This window comes from Myxocyprinus asiaticus, chromosome 10, assembly GCF_019703515.2.
Source record: "Myxocyprinus asiaticus isolate MX2 ecotype Aquarium Trade chromosome 10, UBuf_Myxa_2, whole genome shotgun sequence".
Classification (NCBI taxonomy): domain Eukaryota; kingdom Metazoa; phylum Chordata; class Actinopteri; order Cypriniformes; family Catostomidae; genus Myxocyprinus; species Myxocyprinus asiaticus.
In genome coordinates, this window is record NC_059353.1 from 7,418,216 (window position 1) to 7,430,415 (window position 12,200).

At 40.5% G+C, this 12,200-nt stretch overlaps 1 protein-coding gene across 3 annotated transcripts in view; it reads left to right on the forward strand.

Annotated features, from left to right (window-relative positions):
• Positions 1-12,200, forward strand: part of LOC127447260 (FERM, ARHGEF and pleckstrin domain-containing protein 1-like) — a 137,750-nt gene that overhangs the window by 94,978 nt on the left and 30,572 nt on the right. For all 3 annotated transcript variants that reach the window (XR_007898364.1, XM_051709025.1, XM_051709026.1), the window contains exons 11-13: positions 3,818-3,886; positions 4,028-4,103; positions 5,654-5,831. Coding sequence is in view for 2 of the 3 variants with exons in the window: in XM_051709025.1 (XP_051564985.1) it covers positions 3,818-3,886; positions 4,028-4,103; positions 5,654-5,831 (323 nt within the window). In the remaining variant the exon portion in view is untranslated. The remainder of the gene's footprint in view (positions 1-3,817; positions 3,887-4,027; positions 4,104-5,653; positions 5,832-12,200) is intronic.

Genomic DNA, 12,200 nt, shown 5'->3' on the forward strand with positions numbered 1-12,200 from the left:
GATTTTGCTTGATAATTCTCATAAGGCTGTGGTTCTCTCGGTTGGTTGTGCATCTTTTTCTTCCACACTTTTTCTTTCCACTCAACTTTCTGTTAACATGCTTGGATACAGCACTCTGTGAACAGCCAGCTTCTTTGGCAATGAATGTTTGTGGCTTACCCTCCTTGTGAAGGGTGTCAATGATTGTCTTCTGGACAACTGTCAGATCAGCAGTCTTCCCCGTGATTGTGTAGCCTAGTGAACCAAACTGAGAGACCATTTTGAAGGCTCAGGAAACCTTTGCAGGTGTTTTGAGTTGATTAGCTGATTGGCATGTCACCATATTCTAATTTTTTGAGATAGTGAATTGGTGGGTTTTTGTTAAATGTGAGCCAAAGTCATCACAATTAAAAGAACCAAAGACTTAAACTACTTCAGTCTGTGTGCATTGAATTTATTTATTACAAGAGTTTCACAATTTGAGTTGAATTACTGAAATAAATGAACTTTTCCACGACATTCTAATTTATTGAGATGCACCTGTACATACATACACACATGCACATGGGTAGTGCAAATCTAATCTGTTATGTACAGTGTAATGTTTTTTTTGTTTTTTTTTCCCCAGAGGAATGAAATGGCAGAAGAGGTTGGATGTTTTGGATAAATATAAGAAAGACTAAACTGTGTATTGCACATAGTTATTGCTCAATGGGGCAATTTAACAGTTCATGAGATGATAGCCTGAGGGAAAAAACTGTTCCTGTGCCTGACGGTTCTGGTGCTCAGAGCTCTGAAGCGTCGGCCAGAAGGCAACAGTTCAAAAAGGTAGTGGGCAGGGTGCATTTTTCCAGCCTTTTTCCTCACTCTGGAAGTGTATAGTTCTTGAAGGGGGGCAGGGGGCAACCAATAATCCTCTCAGGAGTCCGAACTGTCCTTTGTAGTCTTCTGATATCTGATTTCATAGCTGAACCAAACCAGACAGTTATTGAAGTGCAGAGGACAGACTCAGTGACTGCTGAGTAGAACTGTATCAGCAGTGCCTGTGGTAGGTTGAATTTCCTCAGCTGGCAAAGGAAGTACAACCTCTGCTGGGCCTTTTTCACAATGGAGTCAATGTGGGTCTTCCACTTCAGGTCCTGTGAGTTGGTAGTGCCCAGAAACCTGAATGACTCCACTGCTGCCACAGTGCTGTTTAGAATGGTGAGGGGGGTCAGTGTTGGGGTGTTCCTCCTAAAGTCCAAAATCATCTCCACCGTTTTGAGCATGTTCAGCTCAAGGTTGTTTTGAATGCACCAGACAGCCAGCTGTTTAACCTCCCTTCTGTATGCAGACTCATCGTCATCTCGGATGAGGCCGATGACAGTGGTGTCATCTGCAAACTTCAGGAGCTTGACAGAGGAGTCCTTGGTGATGCAGTCATTGGTGTAGAGGGAGAAGAGTAGTAGGGAGAGCACACATCCCTGGGGGTCACCAGTGCTGATTGCACAGGTGCTGGAAGTGAGTTTCCCCATCTCACAAGCTGCTGCTTTTCCGTCAGAAAGCTGGTAATCCACTGACAGATAGACATGGGAACAGAGAGTTGGTGTAATTTATTCTGGAGTATAGCTGGGATGATGGTGTTGAAAGCTGAGCTGAAGTCCACAAAAAGGATCCTTGCATATGTCCCTGGTCTGTCCAGATGTTGCAGGATATGATGCAATCCCATGTTGACTGCATCATCCACAGACCTGTTTGCTCGATAATTGAAAGGGATCTAGAAAGGATCCAGTGATGTTCTTCAGGTGGGCCAACACCAGTCTCTCAAATAATTTCATGACCACAGACGTCAGGGCGACAGGTCTGTAGTCATTAAGTCCTGTGATTTTTGGTTTCTTTGGGATGGGGATGATAGTGGAATGTTTGAAGCAGCATGGGACTTCACACTGCTCCAGTGATCTATTGAAGATATGTGTGAAGATGGGGGCCAGCTGGTTAGCACAGGATCTAAGACATGCAGGTGAAACGCCATCTGGGCCCTGTGCTTTCCTTATCCTTTGTTGTCGAAAGACGCGGCTCACATCATCTTCACAGATCTTAAGTGCAGGTTGAGTAGCAGGATGGGGGAGGAGGGGGGTTGCAGGAGGTGTTGGTGTTTGTGTGAAGTGAAGGTCAGAGTGGGTGTGGGGTGTGAGATTGGGCCTTTCAAATCTACAGTAGAACACATCCAGGTCGTCAGCCAGTTGTTGGTCCACCACAGGGTTGGGGGTAGGAGTCCTGTAATTCCTAAGTTGTTTCATGCCACTCCACACTGAGGGTCATTAGCTGAAAACTTGTTTTTCAGCTTCTCAGAGTATCTTCTTTTAGCCACTCTGATTCCTTTATTCAGTGTGTTCCTGGCCTTATTGTACAAGACTTTATCCCCAACTCTGTAAGCATCATCTTTGGCCTGACAAAGCTGCCTGAGTTCTGCTGTAAACCATGGTTTGTCGTTGTTAAATGTTAAATAAGTCCTAGTAGGAATGCACATATCCTCACAAAAACTGAAATATGATGTAACAGTATCTGTGAGCTCGTCCAGATTGGTGTCTACAGCCGAAAACACACTCCAACCAGTGCAGTCAATGCAGGCTTGTAGTTCCAGCTCTGCTTCATTGGTCCATCTCTTTACAGTCCTTAATACAAGCTTAGCAGATTTTAATTTCTGTCTGTAGGTTGGAAGAAGATGAACCAGACAGTGATCAGATAGTCCCAAAGCTGCTTTAGGAACAGAGCGATATGCATCCTTTATTGTTGTGTAGCAATGTTCTAGTATATGTAATGAGCATGTAATGTGCTGTTTGTATTTGGACAGTTCACATGTGAGGTTTGCTTTGTTAAAATCCCCAAGAATAATAATAACTGAGTCCGGGTATTTTTGTTCCGTGTCTGTGATTTGATCAGCCAGCTGTTGCTGTGTGGCATTCAAAAACGCGTTTGGCACGATATACACACTCACCAAAATAAACGAGGAAAACTCCCACAACAAGTAGAAAGGCTCACAGTTAATAAAGAGCGCTTCCAAATTAGGACAGCACATCTTCTTTAACATTGTTACATCTGTACACCAACTTTCATTGATGTAAAAGCATGTTCCACTGCCCCTCGTTTTCCCCGTTAACTCCGCAATGTGATCCTCTCTGAACAGCTGAAAGCCTGGCAGATGTAATGCGCTGTCCGGAATGGCTTCACTCAGCCAGATTTCTGTGAAGCACAAGGCAGCAGAGTTTGAAAAGTCCTTGTTTGTGCTGGTGAGGAGATGTAGTTCGTCCGTTTTGTTAGGGAGAGAGCGGAGATTCGCTAGTTGAATGCTCGGCAGCGTTGTTCGAAAGCCCCGCTGATGGAGTTTGACCAGCGCGCCTGCTCGTCTCCCTTGCCTGCTTCTCATAGCGCGTTTAAACAACACAGCCGCGCCTCCGACTAAAATGTCGAACAAAACGTCCGAATATTCAAAATCCGGTAAAAGATTGACTGGTGTATGCTGTCGAATGTTCAGCAGTTCGTCTTTGGTAAAACTGACTGAAAAAAGATTACTAAACACAGGACAAACAAACAAAAATAACAAAACAATAGAAGCGCTCCACACTGAGGCGGCCATCCGCGTCGCCATCATGATGTCTATTGGTTTTTTATGAATGGAATCAATAAAAATGTTAATAACGAAAAAGTGTACATTGAACTCGTTTACTAAAATGGCAAGGAAAATTCAGTTTTTCATCAAATGAAAATTATAATTCTAATAAGTGTGTAGAACAATGGCAATTTTGTACATTGTTTTGCTTTTGCACTAATAACAACCTCATTCCCCTCTTTTCTGCAGTGGTCGGACACAGAAGCAGGTGATAGATTACGTGAAGGAAAATGAGTTTAAAAAACTGCCATTTGATAGGTGAGTCTGGTCTGCTCTTGTATGGAATATAGACAGTAAGAATTCACCACTACTGTTTCTTTTCTTGGGTACAAACTTAAAAGACTGTCTGATTTATAGTGTGTGTGTGTGTGTGTGTGTGTTTGTTGTTTTCTCTTTAAGGAAACATAGTAGAGTGCAGTTCAACAGTAGCCTGTCATCTCTACCTTGTGCACTGCATCAACAAGTGCCAAACCAAGTTAGTGTCACCACATATACATATTTTCAAGTCATTCCAAACTAAAAGAGATATTTTAATGTAATGTTCCAGGTTCAATACAAGTTAAAGCTGATGTCTGTCATTTCTGAGACACTAGGGCTAGGAGTTGATTCCAAAAAGACACCCAAGCTTGGAATCGACTCCAAAACTCGAGTTGACTCCGCACGGGGGAATCGACTCTGCTCAGGGGTGTGATATGTTCGAACAGTGTTTTTATTCGACCCCTAAACTACTACACGTTCCAGAAGCCTTGACAGCACTTATTCAAGTTACAGATTTAAAATGGACTGCACTCATAAAACAAGTCTAAAATTAATAAATAATTAATAGAAAACTGAGTCAAGACCTTTTTGTCATTTACACTATCATAAATAGTGTAAAGAACTCTTTATATTGCGCTGTTTATTAGGGGATTAAATTTTGCCTCGAGAAAAAAATAAATCGAGAAAATGAATTTGAAGCCAGGAATCGGAATCAGAGTTGATTCCAATATTTCTGGAATCAAACATTAGCATATTTTGACAACAAGACACAGTGTTTACATTTTTCAGGGAAATCAGTCTACTAATGGCTTACTTATAAGATATGATAAAAAAAGTAATTTAACATTTAAAATTCAATACATCAGCTTTAAGCTCTACTGAGTGTTTGTGGCATAATGGCAATTATCAAAGAAACAAATTTGATTCAAGCCTCAGTTTATAAAAAAAAAACAATAAAGCAAAAATTGCAGTAACAGTAAGCCACTTACAATGGAAGTACATGGGGCAAGACAATAAATGTTGAATTACGCACTGTTTCAAAAACATAGCCACAAGATTTAACATATAACAGCATACGTACATATACACATACACATGTTCATTGTTAGTTCATAGTTAGTTACTCAAAAATAAAAACATAGTAATCCACTACAAATGACTAATTACTTCTCTAAAAAACTGTAATTAGACAACTTTGATGATTGCCTCATGAAAAAATAATCACATTTCTAATGCCTTTGCAATTCTTTCTAAAACACTTTTCACCGAAAGATTTTAGTTTTTCCGCTCAACAAATTCAAAATGTCTATTTCCTCCTTTTTCATTGGCTTTGTTCCTTTAGCGGTCACAGAAATGCAAACAAACGTACTGTACATATGAACCTAATTCATGTTTTAAATCTATTCTAAATAAGTAATGAACTTAATCTGATTACTAGAATTTAAATTGTAATGCAAAACACTACTTTTAACTAGAAGAGTAATTAGATTACAGTAAATAATTACTTTGAAATCAGATTACACCCAACACTGATGATACCTAAGGCATTAACTAATGTTAATGACTGGAAACTTATTGTAAAGTGTTACCCATATAACATACTGTATACTCAATCATTCAACTTGATATGTCATGATAATGTAAACCCAGTAACTTTTGTATGATACATTAACATTATGCCACAAATGCAGCTGAACTTGTAATAAACCCGGAACATTCCTTTAATTACTGATGAATGACTCATAAGTTTGTCTCTCCCTCTCTCAGGCTGGGAAGCAGAGCTGGGAGGGCTCATTGTTAGTGAGCTCAGAAGATTCTGCTGTTTTAAGAGCATGTGGAAACTCCTCCCCATCAACCCAGCGCAACGAATGCAGTGACCAAACGTACCCTGTTCAAGAGGGCAACAGAAGTCCGGCAGCTAAACATCAGTCCGTCGATCGAGCAGGTCTGGCGTCCCGTGCAGCTAAAGGCAGCAGCTCATCCATCCCATACATTGACTGCAGTGATGCAGAGTTTAGTGAACACGAGGTCAGAGGTCGGGTCAGCAGGTCACACTCGCATACACGTGACAGCTACTCTGACAGCGCTGCCAGTCACGGTGCAAGTTTTGGTTTGCCCCACCCACTTCAGCACAACAGATACTTAGGCAAATTCAGGCAGAAAGAGTCTCCATCTCTTTCCGCAATAAGCCAAGCCGAAAGCCCTGCCCACAGCTATCCCAGCCCCTCCTCTCCGAATCAAAGTGGTAGTTTTTTTGAGTTGTCATTTTTTGGAGGCAGGGCTCCACTACGTGGAATGCTACATAGTACACTGTTGGATGAGTTGACCGCAAAAAGCTCCATAAACCACCACACAGGCACCCGGAGCCTGACCTCTAGCCCCGCCCCCTCCTCAATTCACAGGACCAGCTCACTATGCCACGGCCAGTATAATGGACACACCGGGCGGAGCTTTAGTTCAAAAGCAGGTTTTCGAGAGGAAAGGGCTGGACTTTTTAGTAGCTGTTCTCCGATCATGAATCACCCCACAAGCAAGTCGCAAAATAGCCAGTTAGAAACAAACGCGCGAATATCGAGTCAACCCCATCCTCCTGTTCTCTCCCGTGCCGAGCGAATGGCAATGCTGGAGCGCCGAATGCTAGCCAATGGGCTCGCGCCTCCCGGCAAGGCCAATCTCAAGCCGAGCTCCCCACACCGCCGATGTAGCGCAGTGCAGATGATTGATGGCTCCACTAGTAGCGGCACAGACACTAGCGACTCTGAGGAGGCTGAGTCTACTGGCTCCTGCAGCCTTTCGCTAGGGTTTGAAAATCCAGTCCCCCGTAACTCATCCCCCCTTCCCAGAAACAAGTTCTCGTTCGGCAGCCTGGAGCTAGACGAGCTTGACTATGAAGGAGGGTGTGTGAACCTCAGCGATGAGGAAGGGATGCAAGTGTTTAGCTGCTAGCATCCTCTAGCGTGAAAACGTCATTGCGATGTGTTGCCCAAAGATGGCGCACTGAGGTTTCTTGTCTCATGACCTGAGGCCTTAGCTGTGACAGGGCAGATATTCCTCCCTCTCTTGTGGCAAAACTCTCTACACTTCCTTTAAGTGATTGTATCCAGCCTCCGTGTTGAGCAGGAGGGAATTTTGTGGTGCCAAGTTCTGCGCAGAGCCCAAATGCACACATGTACGATGCCGGTCTCATCTTGAATGCTTAAGAAACACAGGCCATGTCCACACAAATATGTTTTTGTTTGAAAATGCATCAAATTCACACTAAAATGCTGTTTTCCTCCAGCGAAAACTGAGCAGTTCGATAACACTTTCCATTGCCACATACTTAGTAAATTATGAGGAAACTAAAAAAACGTAAACGAGTTGTGGTGGACGTTGTCTCAGAGTGTGTATGTCACTCTCTGGAGTTATGCTGCCTTTAAGTCCTACTTGAAAGTTCTGACTTAAGAGTTCGGAAGTTGTAATTATGATGAATGTTGAAGTTATTTTTGTCAGAATAATATGGAGGTAAATGTCATATTTCTCTCTGTTTAGCTTTTTAAGTGCTAGTACATCAAAACAAAGAACAACAGTTGTGCATTAGGTCTATAACTGATGCATTTTATTTTATCCAGCCTGATGTCATAAAAATGACGTGACTGTGGCAACATTTTTGCAAAATGATATTTCATGGTTCATTACAAGTATTGCGGCAGTTCCGAAGTGAAATGTCCACTGTGTGGTGCTAAAAGTGAGTTAAATATTCTCCTAAACAGATGAGGTTTTTATGGTTAATGCGCTATCGAGTTTTAAATCAACAAAACAGATGTCCCTACCCTAAACCTTAAACCTAAACCTAATCGATAGTGTCAGAAAAGCAAAAATTAGATAAACACAATTGCTGACGCAACCACGTTTTTTTGTGGTGCCACAAATGACACTTTTGGCTTAGTGTCGACTCTTTTCAGGACTCATACCATGGTTCTTTGCATTGCAAGTGCAACGCTCATCAGTTGAGCATCCGTACAATTTAATGATGCTTGAACAAGCTTAAAAATGTAGTTGGTTATGTAATGCAAACGTTAAAAAGGAATCGCCTAACAAGTCATGTGCAATAGTAAAAGTGTTTAGATGTCATAAGATAGCATTGTGTGACGAACAGGGTGAAAAGTGTTTATCAGCTGTTATACCATGGGTCTGTTGAGTGCTTGATTCTGATTGGTTGACAGATGTTCTATGGTGTGCAGTTATTTTTCAGTAAACGCACAGCTTGACTGCATAACGATTCCATTTGACTTCGCCACATAATTTCAGTTATTTCAAAGAGCCATAAAGGCTACCACAGCAAAATAACAAAATAAAAATAAAACATTGGTTAATTATATCGGATAAGAATGACAAACAATGTCTATAATATCCTACATGTATTCCAATTTTGGTTAAAAGTGCCCTTGCGCTCCCTCTCTCTCTCGGTCTCATCTCAACCAAGCTGACACACATAGTCGATGTCGAGAGACTTGCTCGGTTTCAAAGCACCCTCGCGACTTGATCAATACAACAGTTTCTATACTATCCAAAATAACTTTTAAAATGTGCAAGTGTTTCAATGTATTTCGCCCAAATCAGTCTCTCATAGTGGAAAGCAGCCTCGCGCTCCTCACCCGCAATATCATTCTGAAGTGACTTAAAGGCAGCCAAATTTCCAAGTATTTCTGAAAGATCTTTGAGGTGGAGCCATGCCAGGTGGCATCATAATTGGTGAGGCAATGTTGTATTTTAGGAGACTGCTTTTGAGGGAGAACACTTTCTAGGGCCTTCATGCCTCGCCTTTGTGGGGAATATCCTGCATAAATCATTGCTTTCTTCAAATGGTCTTATTAGAATTTTTTTAATAACGCTAGGAAATAAAACTTGGATATTTCAGTGATTACACATGCTATTTTTAGAAGCATGTCGACAATGTTGTGTGTAGCAACCTTAGCAGTGAGGAGCCTTATCTTCATTGGTATCGGTATTTGCATTTATAAAGAGAGACACGTTTCTTAATGACCAATTTGCCATTTCTACAGTGTGTGCTGGCAGTTGCAGCTGCTATTTTATTGAAATATTAAATGGACAGTGCGATTTTAAAGTTTTACTCAGAATGAGTAGAGCTTTGGCAAAAGAACTTCATATTTCACGGTCTTCCTCGTGCGGCTCAATATTCTCATTCTTCCTGAGCCTCAGAAATATCTCTGAAACCAGCAGAGATTGGATTTTGATCTGTATTTTATAAAATCTTGCATGATTTTTCATTACGTAGATTTGAATGTAAGCATTTTAAATATATAAGTAGTTTTTGTCATGTGTCTGAATTGTGAGGAAAGTGTTTGTCAGTATTATGAGATTGTTTTCAGTTGATGAAAAACTTCATTTAAAGGAATAGCTCAGACAAAAAAGACAGTTCTATCATCATTCACTCAATGTCATTTCAAACCTGTATGCTGATATTTTTTCAGTGGGACACAAAATAAGAGTTTTTGAAAAACCTTCAGGCACAGATTGTTCAGCAAGCTCTTTTGCATACAGGCCCGATATACTTCCGGAGAAGTTCCTGTTCGTTCTTCGTTCAGCGGTCAAAAGAAGTTCTAAACAGTCGAGCAATGGTATACTGTTTCCGAATATTCAGACACCCATCACGCCGCTGTGGGAGGCGTTTAGAGGAGCATTTAAATATGAGGACGCTACATGTAAAACCTAAACTAATGTGACATTAAAATGTGTTATCAATGACTTTATGCCTCATTCTATAAGTAGAATTCACATGAGGTCAGTAAAAGAAGATTTTAACCACTCGATGATGATTTAAAGCAATATATATATATATGCAGTATTAGAAAATGTTTAATTTGTCTTGTTTACATTTTGAATTCATGACGCTAATGCGCTAACACGCTATACACCATAATTTGCTTGTTTTGATTATTGAGGAGGTTACCTCCCCCCAACCCCCCCGGAATCTACTCCCCTGACTATAAGTCTTCTAAAATGTACCGGTATGTCTTTATTCATTGAAAATCTTCCACTCCAAATGTTTTTTGAGCTTCTGCATGTTCAGGTTTGCCGCATCTTGATACGCAGCGTTTGAATGCATGCTAATGTGAATGAGATTTGAGAACTACAGTAGAAGCGAAGGTTGTCAATGAATAAAGACTTACATTTTGCTCACTCAAAGACATCATCTGAGCTTTTCATGTTAATATGGCTAATGTTATGGGACGTTTTTGTCCACTTTGTATTTTACAGCCCCTAGTCACTGTCTGCTTTCATTGTATGGAGGAAAAAAAGCATTGTAAACATTTCCTTTTCTGTTCCACAGTAGAAGATAAATAATGGACCCTTTTCACAGACTGTGATGACGTGATTCCATCTTATTAAGAAGCATAAATTTAGCTATTTTCAGTTTGTAATTACTAGTGTAAATTAATTGCATTATTTTGCGTGTTTATTACCATACCATTTATAATAATTAAAAAAAAGTATGATAATTTAAAAAAAGTCGACACTGCTACAAAAGTGTTTCTAATACAGCTGTTGTGGGAGTGACAATACATTTGGCATCTTTCTCCCTTATGACTCCCTTAATCCATCACTCTTTTTTCTCCTCTTTTAGAAAGTCGTGTAAACGTAAATTTTTTTTTTCTTTTGCTGTTGGAGCAAGTGGGAATGCTAAAATAATATTTGCTGTGGTGTCTCATTCACTGCTATATAAGTTTACCCCGCTAAAGTGTACTTCATCATCCTAAACTCTTATTTGTGACAAGGGTCCATATGGATTTTGAAAAGCATGAGTTAGAGAAATGATGCACGAAGTTTCTGTTTTGTGTGATCTGATCCTTAAAAGTTCAGTCCATAGAGAGGAAGGGTCACATGACCACATTTGTGTCCATATCTCACTGTGTTTCACTTTCCCTCCCTAAACTCCTCTACCTGACCTTGCACATGGGTTTACCTGTTATCCTTTAACATGGATTAGAAAGGGCATTTAATTTAGCTCAGTATTGTTTTGTTTTTTTTATATTTTAACAAAAAATGCTTCCCTGTTCTAGAGTTTTGCCAAAATTCCAATAAAAAAGCTAATTAAACGTGATCATTAGAATCTAGTTAGCAGTTTAGAATAGAATATTATTACACAAATATTTTGTTTTTGTTTCCTAAAGTGTTTCTAATCCCTGCCTGTGATTTCTCATTCAGCTTTGATGTCACTGCACAGCTCGCTGATTTTCACCTTTGTTCTCTGTTTTATACCTTTTCTTTTCTGCCCTGTGTTTTTGTGAACTGAAATGGCTTGAGCTTGTCATCCTTGTCATTTTTGACCAATAAATGCTTGTCATGATTTCTGCTGGCATTTAAAATGGAATGAACTAATGAATCTTTGTAACACTAATGGTGTTTTTCAATGCTGAGTTGCATGCTCTCCCCTCACTGGCTGTTCAGTTCTGATGTTTTGATGAAAAGAAAATTTTCACACATGAAAATTTGAATATCCTTTTGAGTGTCTGTGATATGACAGATCTTTTGTTTGCTCACACAATGATCAAATTCTGCTAGAGGTTTGTATTCAAACTATTTACTGTCAGCTTGATTGCTTAGATCACGCCACCTGCTGTTGATTTTTGTGAATGACATGTTGATGATCTTTCTTGCGGATAGACAATGGGAATGTTTGGAATGGAATTTTAGCATAAAACTTGCTTAATACTGCGCAGTGTACACTGTATACAGCCTAGTATTAAAAAAATTAAATAATAATAGTATGTTGGACAATATGAATTATGCAACGAGAAACATTTTAAACAGCATTTTGCTATCTTGTCACGTGACCCCATTACATTGCAAGTTTAATTCAAGGTGTGGCATCTAGTTATCATTTTGGAAATAAAAATGACTTTTTAATCCAACTTTTCAATCCTTTTTTTTTTCCTCCCCTTTTTCTCCCCAATTTGGAATGCCCAATTCCCATTACTTAGTAGGTCCTCATGCCGTGGTTACTCACCTCGAACTGGGTGGTGGAGGACAAGTCTCAGTTGCCTCCACTTCTGAGACAGTCAATTTGTGCATCTTATCACGTGGCTCGTTGAGCATGACACCGTGGAGACTCGCAGCATGTGGAGGCTCATGCTACTCTCCGCGATCCATGCACAACTTACCACGCGTCCCATTGAGAGCGAGAACCACTATTCGCGACCACGAGGAGGTTACCCCCATGTGACTCTACCCTCCCTAGCAACCGGGCCAGTTTGATTGCTTAGGAGACCTGGCTGGAGTCACTCAGCACGCCCTGGATTCGAACTCTCGA